The following is a 22,602-nucleotide window of genomic DNA, read 5'->3' as shown; positions in this document are numbered from 1 at the left end:
TGGATAAAGCTGTCTTTATAAAGCCGGCTAACCCGAGGACAGTGCGCGTGATACAACTGTGATCGTTTCCCTGCTTTTGAGAAATATACCAAATAAGGCTTTGTTTCCAAAAGAAGAGATTTGGGTTACAGATTCTGACATAAAGACCTAGGCAAAAGGTGAATCTAGTAAGGCCTTAATATATGATTGTTTTTTTGACCAGTTATCTGAAACAGTGCATTGTAAACACGGAGAAAGGAATGAGTCAAAATTTAAATGAATTCTGAACAATTTACAACTTTAGAAATCATTTTTTTTCATGTGGTTCATACAAATGGAAACACAGAGACTCATAAAAGCAAAATGATAGTGTCAATTAGCAGCTCTCCTGATACCCAGTAATATGCGTTCCCAGTGTTTTACCACCACAGAGTTCTTTCATAACACCAATCAAAACTTTGTTGTCTTTTTCATTTTATTAATTAATGTTTTTGAGATAGGGTCTCTCTCTGTTGCCCAGGCTGGAGTGCAGTGGCACAATCATGGCTCACTGGTGGCTCAACCTCTTGGGCTCAAGTGATCCTCATACCTCAGCCTCCTGAATAGCTGGGACTACAGGCACAGGCCACCACACCTGGTTAATTTTTAAATAAATTTTTGTAGAGACAGAATTTTGCCATTTTGCCCATACTGGTCTTGAACCTCTGGGCTCTATAGATCTGCCCATGTGAGCCTTAAAAAATGCTGTCACTGCAGAAATAAGCCACCATGCCCGGCCACCTTGTGGTCTTATTTTTAAAACTGTTTTGGGGGCAATATAATTTATTTGAAATTGTAACTTAAAATTTTTGGCTAAGTAACTGAAGACTCTTTTTAACCTCACTTTTCTTATGCTGATGTCTCCAGTTGAGTACATTTTCATAGGAACTACTTTCTGGTTACTAAAATTTAAGGAAACAATAGGATGTATCATCTTTTCTAAAGCCTTAAGTATATCTGTATTCTCCATCTTAAAATACCAACTTGCATCATGTGAATCTACCCTTCATTTTGGAAGGTTCTCATGGAGAGACAGAGATAATGAGTCATCTGCACCTTCACAATGATGTCATGCTTGTATTAGATGGCCTACACATTTTCATATGCAATGGTGCTTCTATGAAATTGCAAGAAATGAGACACCAAAATTATATAAAATGAAAGGCAATGGTAACACATTTTTCCCCCTCTACAACTATATTAGCGGCTCAGTAACAACACATGACAGAGGATAGAAAGATAGGGTGCAGACACTGTTGCTAATGGCAGTGCAATATAAACGCAAGGGTTTTAGTTTGCTGTGAAATGACACAAGATCTAGAATTGGTTTCATCAATAATTGCATGACCACCAAGTATCTTGCTTGGCTTATGAGAATATATCTAATATACAGTTTTGCCTAGAAGAATACTTACAAAACACAATAAAGTCAAATGAATGATATCCTAAGTCTTTATCTTGGTTTTCCCAGTTATTAGTAATGTCGCCTTAAACAAATCATTTTTTTTGCCTCAGTTTACCATCTGTAAAATGCAATTAAACTCTATGACTTTTGAGGCATTTGCAAATTGAACATTCAATCATTCCATATTACCATAAACTCATTATGTCTTCTTAGGTAAGACACTTCCATTAAAAAACAATTATTTATCATATTAAAAAATTACTGAATGTGGTTATCTACAAATTGTAAGCAATACAGTCCTTCTCAAACTACTGTGCTCTCCCTGCTTCTAAGAGATTTGTAAATCACATTTTACAGCCCTCCTAATAGACGCAGTACTCCTACTATACACAATGCTGAAACGCTTTCATTTTTAAGACTATGAGGATAACCACAATTAAAAAGGAAAAGCAAAAATAAATTCAAATTATTCATGTCGTACTTTTACATGTCCCATGAACCACTAAATTAAGTTTTAGTTCATTCTCTTAAACTTATGGAAAATTTTGTTTTTAAAAACCATCTGATTATAAATTGATGCAGAAATGATGTTGGAACTGGCAGGCTACCCTTGTAAAATCGCGGAACACTGGCTACATTTTTCTGCATCACTCACCTCAGCGAAAAGTAATCATGTTAGAAGCTTTGTTTTTGGGACTGAGAAGCATGGCTCACATCTTTTTTCAGGAAGCTTTATTTTCATGTAAAAAAGCAACCACAGTTTTACACCCCATAATATTTTATCTAGAGAAAAAGTGTATTGGACAGAACACAAAAGCCTGGTTATTTAAGTGGGGATTGGGTCAAACAGAGGTGCATTCTGACTTTTATGAGCCATAGGCACTTGTGCCTTTGGAGGCCATTCCTCCAGGAAGAAAATTAAAATTATTTCACGACTGAGTTGCTACAAAAATGAATATAATCCAGATTATATTATATTCACTTTATCTTTGGATTTCAAAATAAATTAAAATATTTTTGTGGCCTCCTAAAAGTATTGAGGGCCTTGGACCCTGTGCCTAATGGAGAAGTTGGCTGTTGGCCAACGAGTCAAGCTCTTATCATAGGCCAACATTTACTATGATGCCTCCTCCTCAAAAACACTAGAAACAGCTTGCTTTTTCTAATGTGATATTTTCATAAGTTTTAAACCTCATTCTGTATCTAAATAGAAGAAAGTACGTACTATCATTCCAACGAAATGGGTGTTATAGGACTAGAAATCAGAGAAGGTATGGAATTCCTTCTTCTCTTTCTCTCTCACTCTATACAATCTCTCCCTCCAAACTGTGTAAATTATCTATCAGAATTATGACCTAACCTCTCATTAGGAGATGGCCAAGTTCAAAGTGACATGGCAAATAAAAATGATTGATAAGAAGAGCTATAGAATGTAACTCACCATCATGGAAAATATCTATAAGAAGGATAATCAATAGAAAAGAGGAGAGTAAACTGAGACTTGCTAATGTACATGCAGCAAAATATCCAGTGATTTTTACATTTATCATGACCTTTGCATTTATCATGACCTTTTCCTGGCTTAACAATAATTTGGACCAAAGCTACTGCCTCTAACCTCGTTTCATCTCTCATATGCTTCACTCTAGTCAGACTGGTCTTCCTCAAACTAGTCAAGCTTTTATCTGCAATAGAAGAAAACACTTGTGAGGCTGAGACAGGAAGACTGCTTGAACCTGGGAAGTGGAAATTGCAGTGAGTCAAGATGATGCCACTGCACTCCAGCCTGGGTGACAAGAGTGAAACTCCATCAAAAAAAAAAAAAAAAAAAAAAAAAAAAGGAGAAGGAGAAGGAAGGGGAGTGGAAGGGGGAGAGGGAGTGGAAGGGGGAGTGGGAGTGGGAGAGGGAGAGGGAGAAGGAGAAGGAGAAGGAGAAGGAGAAGGAGAAGGAGAAGGAGAAGGAGAAGGAGAAGCTTGTTAGTTTGTCTGTTGGGCAAACTCTTCCCCAAGATTTTCACGTGTATCTGCCCTATATTTGTATAATGTCACCTCCTCTGAGACGACTGTGTCTGAGCCCCTTACCTTACTTAGGATAAGTCTCCATCCCTTCATTCTCTATCCTTTCACTTGGTTGTGTATGACTCTATCACACTTATCTCTACTTGAAATTGCATATGCTTGTATGTTTTTGTCCCCACTGCTACAAATGCATATTCCATAAGATAAAGAACTTTTGTTCTTATGTTCACTACTGTATCCCCAGCACAAAATTTTGTCCTTGGCAGATCTTTATAACCATTTACTGGAAGAGTGAATAAATGACATAAAAAAAATCTGAAAATGTGTTTTAGTTTTCGTAAATTAAGGGATGTGAGCCCTTCTTTCCTAGCCTGCCCTCTGGAACTATGATATAGCAAATATGAAGCTGATAAAAGGTACTAACTAAATAAGAGAATTGAAGTGGTAAAATATATGGGTCATTTTCTACTGTTTCCTTTTAGATGCTTATACAAGAGCAGAAGTTGTTTATGAATGGACCAGAGAGCCAGCACGCTCAGTGGTTGTAGCAGAAGATGGATCACGTCTAAACCAGTATGATCTTCTTGGACAAACAGTAGACTCTGGAATTGTCCAGTCAAGTACAGGTAAGTATGATTTTGTTACTTCAGATATGCAGGAAGAAGCAGAAAAATATTTTGTGAGAACTCAATGAGTCATTCAGTAACACAAGTCTAGGAGAGAAAACATTTCACTAAATTGGGCATCCATTGAGCTGGGAACTAATGTAAACACGGTAAACCTGTGACCTTGGACATGTCATTTAATGCCTCTTGACCGCTGTTTCTGTTTGTTTGTTTGCAAATTGAGAAATTGGTTATATGTGATTACTGTAGCACAGCAAGTAGCTATGTGAACTCTTAGAGATGAACATCTGGGTTAAATCCTTACTCCTTGATCTTGTCAGTTGTTTGTAGCCCTCTTGCAGGGTGGTTGGAAGAAATACATTAAATTCATAGAGAGCACTTATCACAATTCCTGACACATAAACAGCTTTTCATAAATAACTATTTGTATAGTCTAGGCTCCACTTATTACCATTAGTTAATGAATTTTGCCAAATTTGTAGTGGTGATTATTACACGTAGGACATCAAAAAGCCAATCCTTCTACAATTTCATTTGTATCTCTAACCAAGAATCTTCCACAGCTAAAGCCAACAGAGTCATAACCACATTATTGATCACTCTATGTGGGAATTAAAAGTAGATGGCATGCCATCCTTTTTAGTGTAGTAACTGATTTACTAATTCTATACTCAAAACTAGACCAGACACTATGGAAAAGCTGGACTCACATCTTTAATGTTGTTTCAAACAATGAGATAAAAGTTTTGTTATTCAAGTATCCATTTTGTGCTATCTGAAATGTGATCATTAGACCAGATAATTGTAAATAAAAGCTGGACTCAAACAATTAGATATATGTCCCACAAAGCCTATTGTTTACTGAAAACTTTAACAAGGGTCAACAATTACTTTTTCAAAATTATGTCTTTCAAAATTTAAGTTTATTTTATTCACTGTTATTTGTGATTTCTAAGGAAACATGATGTAGTAATAAATAAGAGGAGTGGTGCTAAAAAACTTCTTCCTCTGATTTCAGGCTTTATATTTAGAGTCTCACAAGCATAACACATTCAAATAATAGGTCAACCTCTCTTACTGTGATTATTAGATAAGTTCAGATTAATAGGATCTGTCTTTTCCTTGTTTTAAAGCCCCCATTGCTAGCCTAGAAACTTAAATGTTTATGTCTTTTATTTTTTAAAAAATGGAGGCTATTTTTCTTTTTTTCTTATTTCAAATCCAAGTGACATAGTGGAAAGGTCATAGGTTTTATAGTGAGGAAGATGTGAACTCAAGTCCTGGTCCTGTCGCTTAGAAACCTTGTGACTTTGGGCAAGTTATTTGTTCATTTGGAAACTCTAGTATTGCCTAACTAATGACAGTCCTGTATTTTGTATTAAAGATGAAATAATATAAAATATTGCAGAGTGTTATATAGTAGGTACTCAAAATGGTAAGTAAGAGCTGTTGCTGTAGTCCTGAAATATCCCAAAACATGAAAAATGCTCAAGATTTTTCCTTCTTACAACATACTATGTTGGAAAAGATACGAAAATAAGCTGTGTTCTGTGTTTACTTTTTAAAACTTGAATGTCATTATAAGCTGGATATAATGGCAGTCACTGCAGACTAAATGATAGATAAGCTCAGATCTTGCTGTCATGGAACTTGAGGTCTAAGGGAAATTGAACACATAAACTATAATTATCAAAATTGGTAGTTTAAGTGCTGTGATTAGCGTGTTTTGTGTGTGTGTGTGTGTGTGATGGAAGAGACCACATCTGTCTTCTGTATCCCTATTATTTTCTGTAGTAGTTGAGACATAGGAGGCATTGAACAAATATTTTGAATTAATGAATAAAAAGTGAATCCAGCCTAAGATGATCTAGGAAGGATTGTTGCAGGGGTTGACTTTTCATTTTGTTAGTTGGAATATATTGGGGGGTAAATAATCACTCTCTAGGATCCAGGCAGATCACATAATGCACACATAACTTTTCCTCAAGGAACTCCCCATCTATTTTTGTTAGAAAGGAAGTTGGAGAATGTTGGGAAACAATTCAAATGCAGTAGTATGTAAGCCATAGTGCAAATATGTATGAAGTCTCAAAGGTTGCTTAGAGGAGGAAATATTCCTACTCTAGTTTTAGTTTTAACAACCTTAGTCATGTTACTATAGCCCTCTTTATGCCTGAGATCCCATGTGTTCAAAATTAGAGGCTTAGTCAAAATAATGGAGGCCTTCCTCACCTTTGGCTTTCAAAGGATTCAACCTATCTACATTCTGGATACTCAGAAAAAAAATATGCAGTCATTCAATAGAATGAGAGACAGTGGCCCAACCCATTGCCACCTATGAGGGTAGACCTCTTGGTTGGGTCCATTAGAAGTAACCATTCTGTGCTAGAGCAGTAAGTTCACCTACATAAAATAAAAGCTTTTTCCTGTCACCACATAGTGAGTATTGGTAGGTAAGAAGAATAATGAGCAAATTCTCAAATGGAAGCTCAGTTTGATATATGTTTCAACTCCACAATAACACACTGTATTACACTTCCTCTGGGACCACTTTAGCTCACCAAGAATCCACCTTGATAGATTTCAGTAGAAAGAAACAGAGACCTTTGTGTAAGGTCTGCAGTGCTGTATTTTACGTCTCTTTGTGGAGCCCTGAAAACATTAAAATAAATGACCTTGAGTACCATTACCTCCCTGTTTCTGCCAGAAGACTGGAGAATGATGGTGAGAGAGAACACACACATTGAGAATGACTAAATAAAAGGCATCTTCTTCTACTTTAAAATTATCCCTGGAGAGAGAATCATTGAATCCCCTTGGGAGTTTATAAAGTGCTGTCCTATTTGCCTGCCACCAACACATGTGAAAACAAACACACAATCCTACTGACCTCTTTGAGGTCAAAATATTTTCTAAATCACTTCATTAACAAAAGAGGGAAAAAGATGGAAATCCTAGCACAATATTTGAATTTCTAGTTCAGTACAAATACATTAGAGGTACAATTTCTTCCTTGGATTCTGCCATTAAATTTAGGAAAAGAATATTTAGTTAGAGCCTCAGTTTTAAGTGCCGTTACTCACCTGGCAGAAAAATACTATTTGACAGAGTATATGGCAGAGAAATAAGCAAACGGGAAAGATGATCCAGTTGGTTTTCAAATCCAATGTATCTTTATTATTCATTTGTTTGTCCATGTATTCCTTAAATTGCTTGTTCATTTACTGTGTCTGACACGGTGACTGGGCTTGAAGAAGAGAGATGAAAGGCACAAATCCCCTGCCCTTCAGAAGCTCTTAGTTGAGTGAGATAAATAGCTAACATGCATTGGCATTGTTCTATTCTTCATATCCAATACTCACAAAAATCCTAGAATTTAGGTAGTATTATTATCCCCATTTTACAGATGGGATATATGGGGGCCCAGAGAAGTTTAAACATTATTCCAAGGTCACACAGCTGGGAAGTGGCAGAACTAGGATTTGAACCTGGGTTGTCGACCTGCAGGGTATGTACTCTCAACTACATGTCATACCAACAACAGGCATCAGAGACACATAAGATGTGGAAGCATATTTATTAAGAGTATCAACCCTGAAGTTATACTACAAAGATTTCAATGCTGGTTTTGCAACTTCTTTGCTGTGTGACTTTTGACAAGTATTTTAATTTTTCTTTTTTTTTTTTTTTTTGTATGTATCTTTTTCATGAGCTATTGTGAGATGGAAATAAGGAAATGTATGTAAACTGCCTAGAAGAGTATCTGGTTTGTAAAATGTATGCACTAAGTGTCCGATATTACTATTAATGATAAGAGTAGGGCTGGGTGCAGTAACTCATGCCTGTAATCTCAGCACTTTGGGAGGCTGAGACAGGCAGATCAGATCACTTGAGCCCAGGTGTTCCAAACCAACCTGGGCAACATGGAGAAATCCCATCTCTACAAAAAATTGAAAAATTATCTGGCTATGGTGTTGCATGTCTGTAGTCCCAGACACTTGGGAAGCTAAGGTGTGAGGATCACATGAACCCAGGGAGGTAGAAGCTGCACTGAGCCGAGATTGCACCACTGCACTCCAACGTGGGTAACAGAGTGAGACTCTGTCTCAAAATAATAATAAAGCTAGTATAAGGGAACTACGTGATGGCATAAAGAAGAGGTCATTTCTACTTGATGTGTTGAGGGTGGCATAACCCCTTGCTTCTTTCCACCCTCACCACATTATCTTTTCTAAGTAATTGTTTAAGGAGAGCCCATGCAAAAATTACTACAGTGACTTAAGGACATGAAATATAACTTATAAAGAAAAATAAAATAATTCAATTGGGCGTGAAGCATAATATCAGTGTCCAGAAAACAATAATAAGGTAATGCCATGCAATGTTTTAAAAACACACAATGATGACTGCAAGTTCTCCATATTTACCTAAATAAATTTGATTATAAGAAAATTTGGTAAGTTTGGTGAAAAAGAAAGTTTCTTCTGAATGACTATTGTTAATCCTTAAAAGAGATGACTAAGAAACATTGTAGGATTCTCTTTTTTGGACACAGAGTCTTCTATGCATGAGTTGATGTGATGATGATCCTGAAGGATCAATATAATAAGAAAAACAACGGTCTTCTTTGACTAAGGAGTAACAATGGTGATCAGCATTCATCCAAAGAGCCAAGGAGCTTCCATTTATAAAGACTAATACATGGTGTCCAGAGAAATAATTTTAACTAGAGAATGCAAGTTCTGGGGCAGGGGGAAAGGACTTCTGTGGTCATTTGGTCAAATCATTTATATTTCAAATTGAGGACATGGCCCCAGCAAGGCTAAATGATCTAGAGCTATGATCAGTGTCCCCTTATCTCTATTTAGAATCTCTGAAGCAATTAAAAAACATAACTACCACTTTCGCAATAATATTCTTGATAGAAAAATCATTTTTCAATATTAGTATCCATAGAAAACATCAAGTTTAGAATACTTGCAAGGAAAATGACAGCTTCACAAAGAATCAGTGTTCAATACAATTTTGTTGAATGACCAAGTTGGTTGATTCTCTGAGCTAGAGAGAGAATACATGTCTGTGTTTTTAATCTTCATGCTGTAAGTCTCCATAGAAATCAAATTTTTAAAAAGTACTTTCACTCATATTATGTAATTTTATCCTCACATCATCCTAGGAGACAGTTAAGTTAAATACTATTAATTGGACAAATCAGGAAACTGAAGCCAAATGAACCCACACAAGGTATTTACCTTCAAGTAACTAATATATGAGAAAGCAAAGATTGAAATCCAGGTCTAAACAAACCTTTAATGCTGTTTTGGAAAATGATATTAGTTTCCTTTCTTCCACTCTCCTTAATTTTGTATTGCAATATATCAGAACTATTGTCACATCTAATTTAAAAGCTCCCTTCAGGGTTAAATAAACTGCAAGGATATTTGAATTACAATTATCCTAGATTGTTGAATTAGAGGAAAATAATTTGACATGCTTTGTGCATAAGCACTTTGTCTAGACATATTATTTCAATCCAATTTAGGTGACTGGGATTTTTGTTTTTGTTGTGTTTTTCTTTCATTTTAAAGTTATTACGTGATTCTGATATTGCTCCCCTTTTCTTCCTTATTTGAAAGTTTTGTGCCAACACTCTTAAAATTGTACTTAATTTAGGAAAAGGTTTCAAGACATTGGAATATCTTCTATTTCTCCTGTAATCTGTTAGGGAAAAAGTTGTTTATAAAACAAATATAATGTCAAATAATAGCTCTTCAGATCTCAAAAAATTATATTCTCTTCAGGATCTTTGCAAAAATGTCATGTTGAGAACAACAAAAGATAATGGAATGTATACACACCCTCATTTTTCTGATATTATATAAAGATGAATTTTTTTTCTTTGAGCTGGTGACATTTTGCAGGCTGCAATGGAATGAATTGTTAGGAATAATAATGCGTGCCCCTGAGATGGTGAAGTGTAGCATGGGTATGTCCACACAGGACTATATTTCAGTAGTGTTTTGGAAAAATTGTTTGTCTACATTTTTCTAAAATCTGGATCACTTCTTTCTTTTCAAATGACCTTAAAGGTATCACTAGAGGAACACACAGAAAATAATAAGAAATTAATCTGGTAACGTTCCATTTGTCCTTTAAAAGAAAGATGTTTGTGCATTTTGTTTTGATTGAGTGACTGTAAGCCTCAGTGCATCCATTTTCACTATAGGCAGGTATTAAATACTGAGGATATGGCTGGTCATGCTACATAACCAAATAACTATTATTCTCTTTAATTAGCTTTTAGTTTGGTGGGAGGGGTATATGTAGTTAAATAATTAAAATGCAAAGTATGAGATATTGTTAATATAAACAAGAGTTGTAAAGTTGAACACAGTAAGTGTGCAGTAAAGGGCAGGTACTATTATCAATAACAATTAATAATGAAATCAGGCATAAGTACATAGATAACTTCCTGCTAGAGAAAGCAGGATGTGTTATTCTACCAACACTTCTACGAATTCTGATTGAGGAGAAATGTGAAGAAAACGGAGAAACAAGCTAAATTTTTTTTTTTTTAACATTTTAACGTGGTTACATAGTATCATCTTAATTAGAGCCATTATTTTTTTTATCCCAATATTGTGCTTTTGACTATTTTGTAAACAAGAAAACTAAGGATAAGAGAGTTTAAGTGAGTTACCAAAAGCAACGCAACAGGAAAATAGCAGGTCTGGGTTTTGAAGTCAAATTCATTTGCTTCCAAAAACGAATACATTTTCTTCTATAGGACAATAATTTCTATTCCACTGAGGACCTGGTACTTGGGCTGGAACCAGCCTATAGATGAGCAAAATATGCAGCTGCAGAAGATAAGTAGAGTTTTGTAGGACAATATATTGAGATGTTGAAGTGTTTGAAGAGACAAAGGAATTCAGTGCATATTAGAGCTATGCTATGCATAGTCTTAAACACAGATTAGAAAGTTTGCTTTTTACTTTGTAAAACTGGAATCAGTTTATACTGTCACACAAGAGAGGGGCAACTGTTTACTACTGGCCTCTAGTGTGTAGAACCCAGGAATGCTGCTAAACATTCTACAATGAATAGGGAAGCCACCTTCAATAAATGATTTTCTGTTCAAAATCATCAATAGTGCTGAGGTTGAGAAAGCCTAATGTTGCTAGTTGGACTCCATTAAGATATTTTAAGTTAAAAAAAAAAAAAAGAGTGGCAGAATCACACATGTGAAAGATCACTCTACATCAAAATTTAGGAAAAATTGGTGTTAGGATGTGACTAGAGCCAAACAAGAAACAAAGAAGGCACGAAGGACTGGAGGCAAACAAGACACAGTCTACAAGGGAAATAAGCACAGTGACCATGAGGTCAGAAGAGATAAAAGCAGTGATAATGCCCAGGAGAAACTGAAATTGTGGTGATCAGCTGACTCCTTCCTCTCTCTTTCCATAGCACTATCTAACATCCAGTGATTAATTCCTGGTTTGTAGCTTGAGTGAACTGACCAATGATAGTGCCACTAGTTAAGAAAGGATCTCAGTGAAGAAGCAGCATTGCTGCATGCTGGTCATTCTTTTGTGGAAAAAGTTAGCTATGGTTAGCTATTTTGGACAAATCTAATTGGTGGTGTCAATGAAAACCAGCATCTGTGGGATGAGATATTGTCTAGTCTAGATTTGGGAATACAGAATAACTGTTAGTTATTTTGAAGATGTGGTCACTTACAGATGTAAATTTTGTAGCCATCTGCACGTCTAGATAAAGATGACACTAGAAGCAGGGGTGAGAGGAAGAATTCCTTGTTACAGACAAGAGAAAGTAAGGAAGAGAGTTGAGGGCAAAATTATACCTCATTTTCTTCAGAAATCCCTATTTTTAGTTTGAAGAAAAATGAAAAGAGTGGCCCAACAGATATAAATAATTTGATAAATAATTTTTATTGAAATAATCAATGAGTGCACAAAATAGATTAAAAATGAGATATAAAATGAAAATAGAAATCAAGAGTGTACTATCAATAAGGCCAGGACAGGCATTTCTTAAAGCTGTGAAGAAGGTGTGTAGCCAGCTCCAGCTCCAAGACTGAGAAAAGGGCTTTAATTATAAAGATTAACAGGTTCTGAACAGTGGTAGTCACTTGATAGGGGCTGAGGTCAGAGGCACATAGGCTGAGAAAAATGTTAGGTCAAGTAGGGAGAAGTTTGGAGAAGAAAGGAAGGAGAAAGGTGAGTTCTAAAGAGAATGGTGCTTTCTTAGCCATAACACATCTGTTTTTCTCCTATCCATCCACAGATAATTAACCCTATGTTCTGAGTGAATAAGGCTAAACAATTCTAAGATTTTTAACTGAGAAACTGTAAAGCAAAAAGAGAAACAATAAGACCCTCCTGCAATTCGGGTTGTGTGGCTACTGCTTTATACCTCTAACTGAAGTCAGAATTTGGAGTATTTAAGGACCTTGGAGAGCGCCTGACTAGACCACTGTTTCCCACATCAGTCTAGGAACTGGGACAAACTCAAAAGCTGGTTATAAATATACAGATTTTCCTGGCCATTCAAATAACGGTTTGTAAATCTAGTTGGGATTTGAAGAACTGCGTTCTTCAAAAGTTTCCCAGATGATCCTGGAAAATAAATTCTGAGAAACAAAAGGTTCTAGCCCACTCTCTTTATTTTGTAGATCAGACCATGCTAAATTACTCATCTGATGTCAAAGAGATACTTAATGCAGTTCTGGAGCTAAAATTAAACTGTCCTGACATACACACAAAAGCTTCTTCAGTAGGTATTGTGGATCTGCTCTGTAATGGACACACTGGAGATCTGATCTGTTTCTGATCCATTGGTCTACGTCACAGGGTTTAGCATTTTGCCTTCTCCGTCAGTTTAAGGATTGGAAAGCCAGTCCTTAAATATAAACTCAAGTTTGTTCCTTCAATATGTGATGTATTTGAATTAAGAGGTAAGAATATCTTTAAAGACTCTGGCACCTCAGAGTCATTTTACTGTGTGTTAAGTATGTTTCTTTTATTTTCCGGATAAAAACTTTTTTCTCCAAGAACTGGATGTCACATGGAGAAAGGATGTGTCTAACTCTCAGACGTTTGGTACTCATAGTAAATCTCAGAGATTACTTTTTTCCAAGGTCAAATTGCTCATCTTTCGTGTCTGTTTTACTTCTCAGGAGAATATGTTGTTATGACCACTCATTTCCACTTGAAGAGAAAGATTGGCTACTTTGTTATTCAAACATACCTGCCATGCATAATGACAGTGATTCTCTCACAAGTGTCCTTCTGGCTCAACAGAGAGTCTGTACCAGCAAGAACTGTCTTTGGTAAGTGCCGATCAAGATACATACCCAAGGAAAGGTATGGAGGAGAAGTTATGTCATATCTGTGATGTTGCAAAGAGAAATTAAAAAAAAATTATACATTCAAATATGAAGTTCATACAACAGAAAGGTTCAAGAAATTGCCACTGTCATTATGGTATGTGGTTTTTTTAAAAAAAACCTTAATTCAACTAGCATGCTGTTTTAGTATTTATGAATAGATGGTATTAATGAACATTTGATTTGATATTTTGAGATAAAAATGACATGAATCAGGCACAAAATGCATAATATTAAAAATACATAAATAAAAACTTAATATTTAAATAATATATTTAGGATGTATAACATGAGTCACTGAGTTGTTCGAGAAGCTTAGAAGATATCAGCAGAACTACTTATTTACGTTAATAAAAAGCAGGGTTTCTTTAAGTAGGGAGAGCTAATTAATGACCATTGTATCAGTATGGGAATATGTCACTTTACCTGATGTGTGCACTTCTGTAGAGTTACATGCATTCATTTTTTCTATTATGACATTTTTAATGACCTACATGCTTCAAGTTAAGAAATATAATTGAGTATTGTTTAAAGGGTAAACAACCTTTTACTAATATGAAAACTTATTTCCTTATGTATTATTTTAGAGTGTGCATTTGATATGAAAAGGTATTTCCTGCCTATATCCCAGTATACTATCTCAACTGTATTTTACAGGCTGATAAAAATGAAAGATTCCAATACAATATCTTCTAGACCCAGAATGCAGTAGTGAACTGAACACAAACCACCACTCTCCTTACAAAAATTGCATTCTGAAGCTTAAAATTGAGTAATCACAAAATCAAATGCTTTTATACTAGGCACTATTCTATACGATTAGCCTATATTACTTAACCATAAAACAAATTCTATCTGCCATTATTCTTTCCGGTTTTAAAAGTGAAATCTAAGAAACAACAGATTAAGTAATCTGCCCATAGTTAGGAGCTATTAGATGGAGCCAGGACTAGGACCCTAGCATTTAGCTCTGGAGTGTGTTCGCCTAATAACAATGCTGTATCATCACCTCTGAGCTATCCTGCTGCAATGAAAATAATTGAAATGGGAGTATTGTGGTTAACTTCATTTGGAAATCACAACTACATATTTATTGGTTAAAGGTGCAATTATCAAGGTTCATTCCACAAATATCAACTAGGCACCTGCTGTTTTTAAGAGCTATGCTAAAGGATAAAAGCCTTAAGAAGCTTATAGTCTAAACTGAGGATTATTCACCTGAAGAAATTCCTGTGATATCATCTTTCAATAATATGTAGTGTATGAAATATCAGTAATCTCAGAAAAAAAAAAACAGGACTCTGCTACAAGTACCAGAAACGTGTATTTTCTTCTGAACTTGGCAATATGCTTCTAGATTGGCAAACACCAAGTCATTGCTCTGACAATAGCCTAAGCATATAGCTAAATTAATATTCAGAATAATTGCAGCTGCAGAACAAAAGAACAGTTCATTGCATACTCATTCTTTCCCATTACCACGTGTCAATATGAACTAGCAATGAAGTCGCTGAAGACTAAGTGTTGTTAAGATGCTTATATCTGTGTGAGTCTGCCTTTTTCTCACCAGGAAATTAAAAAAATAAATGCAGGACGTATTTATGTTTTGTTTTATTTTAGTTTTGTAGTGTGAGTACAACACTATATTGAAAAAGATTATTTTAAAAGGTGATATTCCCCTTCCCACACCAACAAATTCTACTCTTTTGATTCGAAAATTATTTACAGCATTTCAGATGGTGTAGGTCAGAAAATATTGCTATTCACTTTTTCAGCAATCTTATACCTCAACAGACTCATGGCCTTTGATGAACATAACTATATGTTTGTAAACTTAGTTGTGACAAGTATTTTTGTGTTTCAAGTTTTATGTTTCTAATATTTTAAGTTCACTAGAGTCACGAATACAATTTTCTAGACTTTTCACCTTTTAACATTTATTTTGTACATGTTTCTATGCTTTTTAGTTTGAACTCAGCACATTTTTTTTCCTGAGCTCTGTGAGATGCCTAGAAGGATCATGTGGATTTAAAAAGAATAAAAGAACCAACCAAACAAAAGTTGTACTTGTTAGTATAACCATTTATTAAAAGACATCCAGAATGAAACAAGGTTGCAGTCTATCTTACGCCTTAAAAGACCATATTCTTGGTTTTCCATGCTGTCTCTCATTTGGAGGCAATGTGGTCACTTAATTTTGCTGCCAAATACATCCAAGTTTGAGATTCAGTCTCACCACCTACCAGCTGTATGGCATTGGCAAATTTGCTTCCTCTTAAGGAGCTTCAGTTGTCTGTTAAATGAAAGTACAAGGAAAGTAAAGTAATGCTGTTTTTTTTTTTTTAAAGTGAGACAAATAAAATAAAATATATACATTGTCAGGTTCGGTACTTGGAACTTAAAAGCTGTTCAACAAATCTATGTTCTTTCTCTTTTCCTATAACAGGAATTGTATTATCCTATGGCACAAATTGTATCTTTATGTTAATCTTCTTAACTGCTCTTAATTTATGGACACATTTGGTTTAAAAATACCCATTCCCACATTACTTCTGACAGCTGACTACATAAACCAAATTTATTTTAAAAAATTGAATTTATTGTAGTAGAGATTTATCAAAAAAGACTAAAGTTGTCAATTATAATAGTCATTAGTTTTGCCCTTATTATCAGGCTAAGTGCTAAACACTTCATTGCATTACCTTACTTAATATTCATAATAGCCCTCCGAGTTAAACTTATTAAATCAACTTACAAGAAAAAAAAATTGATAAACCCCAGAAGCTCAGGATTTTAAGGCAATTTTCTCAAGGTCATTCAGCAGTTACAGAACAGGGATTTGAAACTCAGTTGCCCTGAATTTTAATTACCCTAATATTTGCTAAAGTTAATATTGACATGTAAATTCAGGAGCCCGAATTTACATGTCATTGCATTTAATCCTCATGATAGTCTTTTGAGTGAGTGAGCAAAAATGTCCTTCTCCTAGAATTTCAACAATGGTATAGACACTGGAGAGAATGAAAGACAAGTCATCCCTTTTACAGATATGGGGACAGAGATTCCTACAAGTTAAATCACTTAGCAGAGGTCATAGAGCTAAGTGGTAGGGCTGAGACTAGTCACTGGAAGAGGTTAGAATTATTTCTAAAATATGTGGCCTGGTCCACCCTGAATGGGTAACTGTGAACTGTTTTTTAAACATTTTCAAATTGTTTAAAGGGAACCTGACAGCATTATACTTTTGTACTGAGTATAGTGCATTACATAGAGTAGGTTGACAGTATTTGGTAAGTGAACGTTAGAGGGTATCATCTTTCTCATACTAGCTTATATAATTGTGTAAGTAAATCAAAATGGGCTAACTTGAAAACTTCTTTGAATAGAGGACATTTTAATCACTAGGGGTGGATGTGCAGAGTAAGAAAGACGAGGCAGCCTTATCAGAAAGAAAAAAAGATTGTAACATTTGAACAATTGTGTTCAAATGTTGGTACTGCTACTTCTTAGCTGTGTATTCTCTAGCAAGTTACATAAACTGTATTATTATATATATGTGTGTATATATATGTGAGTGTGTGTATATGTGTATGTATATGAGACACACATGTCTCTATCTATATATGTCGGATTTAGGAATTTCTTTAAAAGTGTAGCTATTTTTGAATCAGGAAAGATAGCGTAAAACCATGAGCCAAAAATGTGGCAATTATCCCCAAATTGTTCAATTATCTATAAATTTTCAAAAAGTTACTGGCATCCTGTTTTATATATTTAGGGTACATAGAACATTAAACAGAGCTGAGTATCCAGAAGTTGCTTGTGGATCACAGGCAGTGAAGATCTGTGATTTCTATATCAAGAACTAGGTTCAGTGAGGAATATTATTTCTTGTCTTACCCAGGACACCCAGGTTCAAAGTGCTAATTTAAAGAACTTGCTGTCTTCTTAACAGCACCTCAATAGCAGAGAATTTTATTCCTACAAGATATCTTCCTCAGTGCTGCCATTCCATGAATCACAGACCACACTGGAGTTAAATTAAGACTTGTCAATTCCAAACCAAAATAAGATGATCTAGAAACCAAATTCTGTCATGATACTATTGATTTCCTTTTGTTCAAGTAGGCTGTCCTATCATGGTGAAATTTCATAGTATGAACTGGCATCACGTATGGTTTACTTTTTCCCCCTTACAGGAGTAACAACTGTGCTCACCATGACAACGCTAAGCATCAGTGCCAGAAACTCCCTCCCGAAGGTGGCTTATGCAACAGCTATGGATTGGTTTATTGCAGTGTGCTATGCCTTTGTGTTCTCAGCTCTGATTGAGTTTGCCACAGTAAACTATTTCACCAAGAGAGGTTATGCATGGGATGGCAAAAGTGTGGTTCCAGAAAAGGTAAATGCTTTAATAGTCACTGTAGTACATCACTATTATGTCTCTTTAAACCTATGAAATGGTATGTTTCGGTCTGTGGTCTTGGATGGAGTATGCAGAATAATAAGGATTCTTTTTTTCTTATGTCATAAACAATTAAGTGGCATGACAACTTTGTTACTGCTAAAGGGAGAGGTCATTCAGGTGAATAGATGTATAAAGTGGAGGAGATAAAGGAGAGACAGGCGAACATTTCTGGTCAAATATGCTTTCCTGTGGTTTCTCTTGATTTGAGAACAGTTTTGATAAACCTAATATTAGGAGCAAATAAACTTACTCAAATCCTTTATTTACCAACTGCATTATAATTTTGTAACTTGAAAGTTATATTCTTTTGGTTATTTTCTGAGCCTAATCATTTGGTCATAAATGTATAACCATAATGACTCAATTAAACTAAGTTTGCCACATGAACCATCCCTAGTTCTCTGCAAAGTCAAGGGCAGGCACATTTTCTCTTTCCAAAATAGACATACGCTTTAGGGATCATAACACACAGAAATTACCAAGAAATGCCTCATGGTAGAAAATGTTCAAGTTGAGAATACTGCTGCTTCCCTCAGTTAGAACCTATTACACAGTATGGATTTTATGTCACAGCTTGGGAGGATAACTCTATTTGTGGGGTTTGAAGAACAAGCATGTCAAAATGCAAGTAAACTTTGGGATGCTGTGATGAAGAGCAAAGACAGAGACAAAGAGATTTTAAGATGTTTAGAAATAATCTAGAAGGAGTCACTTGACAGCAGCTTTTCTGAAACTTGGTTCTACCGAATATTAGTGTCTTAAGATACTCCCTGAAAATTCAGTTCTATGTTGATGCCCTCTTGAATATTGCTACATACTGTATTTTCTGGTCACAACATATTAAAGGGGCTTAGAAGTTCTATAGTAAATAAATTGTTTTAACTGTGTTTATCCCATAGTTACACAAATGCATTAGATAAGAAAATCTTCTGTAGTGGTAACATTGACCATATTTGATAAAATCTAAGGTGCTGCACTTCTTGATGACAAAAGGCTATTAAATACTGTCTGCATTTTGAATTTATTGTAATAAGACAGGCATACATTATGTTTTTAAATTCTTAAATAAGGCACAGATTTAGGTTGCAAAATTAGGGCCACCTTGCTCAGCAACTTACACTTTTGCTTCTCACTGTTTACTAAACAAAATGCATTACTCTTTCTTTTTACAGCCAAAGAAAGTAAAGGATCCTCTTATTAAGAAAAACAACACTTATGCTCCAACAGCAACCAGCTACACCCCTAATTTGGCCAGGGGTGACCCAGGCTTAGCCACCATTGCTAAAAGTGCAACCATAGAACCCAAAGAGGTCAAGCCCGAAACAAAACCACCAGAACCCAAGAAAACCTTTAACAGTGTCAGCAAAATTGACCGACTGTCAAGAATAGCCTTCCCGCTGCTATTTGGAATCTTTAACTTAGTCTACTGGGCTACGTATTTAAACAGAGAGCCTCAGCTAAAAGCCCCCACACCACATCAATAGATCTTTTACTCACATTCTGTTGTTCAGTCCTCTGCACTGGGAATTTATTTATGTTCTCAACGCAGTAATTCCCATCTGCTTTATTGCCTCTGTCTTAAAGAATTTGAAAGTTTCCTTATTTTCATAATTCATTTAAGAACAAGAGACCCCTGTCTGGCAGTCTGGAGCAAAGCAGACTATGCAGCGTGGAGACAGGATTCTGACAGAGCAAGTGAAAGAGCAAAATCATGTCAGAAGGAGACAGAATGAGAGAGAAAAGAGGGGCAAGACGGTTCCAAGATACAAGAAAAAGTAGAAAAAAAAATAACACTTAACTATAACCCCTAGGTCATTTGTAGATATATATTTCCAAATATTCAGAAAAAAAGATACTGTATATGTCAAAAATATTTTTATGTGAAGGTGTTTAAAAGGATAAATTATAAATGTTTCATGAAGAAAAATCTTTAAAAAATCTATGTCTTTATTACACTATGGTGTGCTTATGTTTTTGTTTTGCTTTTTAAACTGATGTATAGCTTTAACATTTTGTTTCCAAAGCTGAAGATCCCCATTATTTCTCTTTGAAAAAAAAATGCCTAACACATTATTTTTGTCATAAAACGCTCTTTTAAAATTCATGGAACTTTCATAGGCAAAGGTGCGGTTGCTCATTGTAGAGCACATTTAGTCCAATGAAGATAAATGCTTTAAGCAGGTTTCTTCACTTTCATCTGAGCTTTTACCGCTAGACTCAAGGAAGAATAATTTTAACAGACATGTATACTCAATAGAAACTAAACTAAAATAATTTTAAAATATTTCCTTTTTCACCCTATTTTCAGATAGCACATGAGCCCAATACTCACTTAATTCTCGTTATGAAGATGTTTTTAGAGGGGCAAAAATATTTTGCAAGCTCTGGAATTGTTGAATGTATTCTTTTATATAACTACATTAAAAGCTTTAGATTGAAATTTATGACTAGCAAACAAAAAATAGAATATATAAAAGATATATGTAAATATACAGCATGAGATTGTACATTTTTTACTTTTTTAAAATTGTGTTCTTAAAATATTGTGTAAGAATCACTGCTCTTAGCTGTTAGAATGTTGTTAAATGCTATGGAAATACATTTAGAACCTGCATTTAAGAACAGAACAGCAAGTAGGAACCACATGGAACTTAAAACATATGGGTATGAAGTCCACTTACGTAGACAAAACTTATAATTTCCAAACTGTTGTCTAGTATACAGTGATCAGTTGCTATCTGTTCAAGTCATGCCATACATTTCCCTATTTTAGGCTATTGTAATATAGAAAGAAAATGGGAAGCATTAGTTGGAACTAGAAAATGAACTGTATATTATGCTATATTTGCTAACACCAACTATTTCAATAAGTGTTGTACCATATGTAGCATTAAATATAAAATACATAAAAGAATGTACAGAAAATAGCTTTTATTGAGTAATATTATTACATTTCATTTATACTGTAGCAATATATTTCTAGGTATACTATGTAAGGGCTTTAAATAAAAGAGGTCCATTAATACTTCCTTATAAAAATTCTAGTCTGTTTCATTACTGCCCAGATGTTTTAGAGATAAATATTTATGCAGAAGGTATTTTTGAAGTCTCCTTTTGTCTGATAGAGTTTAAAAGATATTTAAATTTAGTGTTCAGAATCCACAAGTCACGGTCTAAACACACTTAGAATACTACAGCATAAACCTGTTAGCATTATTGCCAAATAAGACAGTTGGGATCCAAACCCAAGTTTTGAGCAACGTTTTTTCTCAAAAAGCTGCTATCCAATGATATAGGAAAATACACCGTGTTTTCCTAAACACACTTTTCTTTTTGCGTGTGCTTCATTGTTTGATTTGGTCCTGCCTAAATTTCACAAGCTAGGCCAATGAAGGCTGAATCAAAGACATTTCATCCACCAATATCATGTGTAGATATTGTGTATAGAAAATAAAATAAATTACGGCTCTAACTTCTGTGTTGCTGTTTATCTTGTTATTTTTCGGCGTTATCCTAATGTGTTTATTGAGAGCATTTTACCTTCCAGACTTCTCATGGCTAACTTTTGGTCTGTATTTTGCTCCTTAGATGTGAATATTTCTTATTAGTCTGCTTCCTGCTATGCAATGACTGCATTTCTATCATTTCTCAGTTTGTTAGTATATGTGGATACTATTCTACTGTATAAATGATTGCAAAGTTTATCAAAAACAAATTATTCTATGTAGCTTTTCTACAGTGCTTTGCTAAACCATGTAGTACTAGTTAAGTCTTCCTTGAAAATAAAGATACACTCTTATAGGGGACAGTTCCTGTTTACTCCCAGGAAATTTTTTTAAAAGATGACACTGAATGTTTATTGCACTTTAGTGCAGTGAAGTGGCAATAAAACCTAACATGAATCAAAGGTTGTTTATGGCAGATGCATGTGTTGCTTTACGGAGTTTAGCAAAAGCTCTTAATTTTATGTCATACTGTATTCTACTACAATAATAAAGCTAACATTATTCAATAATAAAATGGAATACTTGACTTTCTTTTCATATTTTGAAAGGACTTTTCATTGCTCTGTTTTAATGCATTTTTACATTAGAAGCACCTAAAAGTACCAACTGCTCGCAGGAATCTAGACTACTGGAAAGATACTAAAAAATATTAATAGTATGATCCTAAACTATGATTTAGAAAAATTATTTATAATATAAAAATGAATTAAACACCAGGTTTCTGGTATTACTGGTAGCACTTCGAAATTTATGAAATATAAACATAAGAGAATGAAAATGCTGAAATGATAATGGAATTTGCTCATATGTATTGATAGTATAGGAAATTCATTTTCCATTCTATCCTGAGACACTGATTTAATTGTTTTGAGGTTACATCTGATCATTGTCATTTTATAAGCTGTTCTGGTGACTCTCAGTATGTAGCCAAAGTTGTTACATCATTAATACTTTTCATTTTAACTTAAATTCCTTAAGGTTTCCATAATCAGTCACATCAAGGTAAAGAAATACTTATAATCACACAAAAGACAATAGAAAAATCATTTCAATGATAGGCATAAAACCATAATTGGTTTCTACACACCAGACCACATGAGACAAAATTTCTGTTTTAGATGATGGTCGTGCCAGAACAACATAAATTG

The 22,602-nt window shown here is 34.8% G+C and overlaps 1 protein-coding gene across 3 annotated transcripts in view; it reads left to right on the top strand.

Annotated features, from left to right (window-relative positions):
* The window catches only part of GABRA1 (gamma-aminobutyric acid type A receptor subunit alpha1), a 60,700-nt gene extending 38,715 nt beyond the window's left edge, over nt 1-21,985 (top strand). For all 3 annotated transcript variants that reach the window (XM_073010541.1, XM_073010542.1, XM_008015218.3), the window contains 4 exons: nt 3,925-4,068; nt 13,271-13,423; nt 17,680-17,882; nt 19,121-21,985. In XM_073010541.1, the coding sequence (XP_072866642.1) occupies nt 3,925-4,068; nt 13,271-13,423; nt 17,680-17,882; nt 19,121-19,432 (812 nt within the window). In that variant the 3' untranslated portion in view covers nt 19,433-21,985. The remainder of the gene's footprint in view (nt 1-3,924; nt 4,069-13,270; nt 13,424-17,679; nt 17,883-19,120) is intronic.
* Nucleotides 21,986-22,602: the final 617 nt, after the last annotated feature.

Source organism: Chlorocebus sabaeus, chromosome 23 (genome assembly GCF_047675955.1).
Source record: "Chlorocebus sabaeus isolate Y175 chromosome 23, mChlSab1.0.hap1, whole genome shotgun sequence".
In the NCBI taxonomy this organism is placed as follows: domain Eukaryota; kingdom Metazoa; phylum Chordata; class Mammalia; order Primates; family Cercopithecidae; genus Chlorocebus; species Chlorocebus sabaeus.
This window is presented reverse-complemented; position numbering and strand designations above follow the sequence as displayed.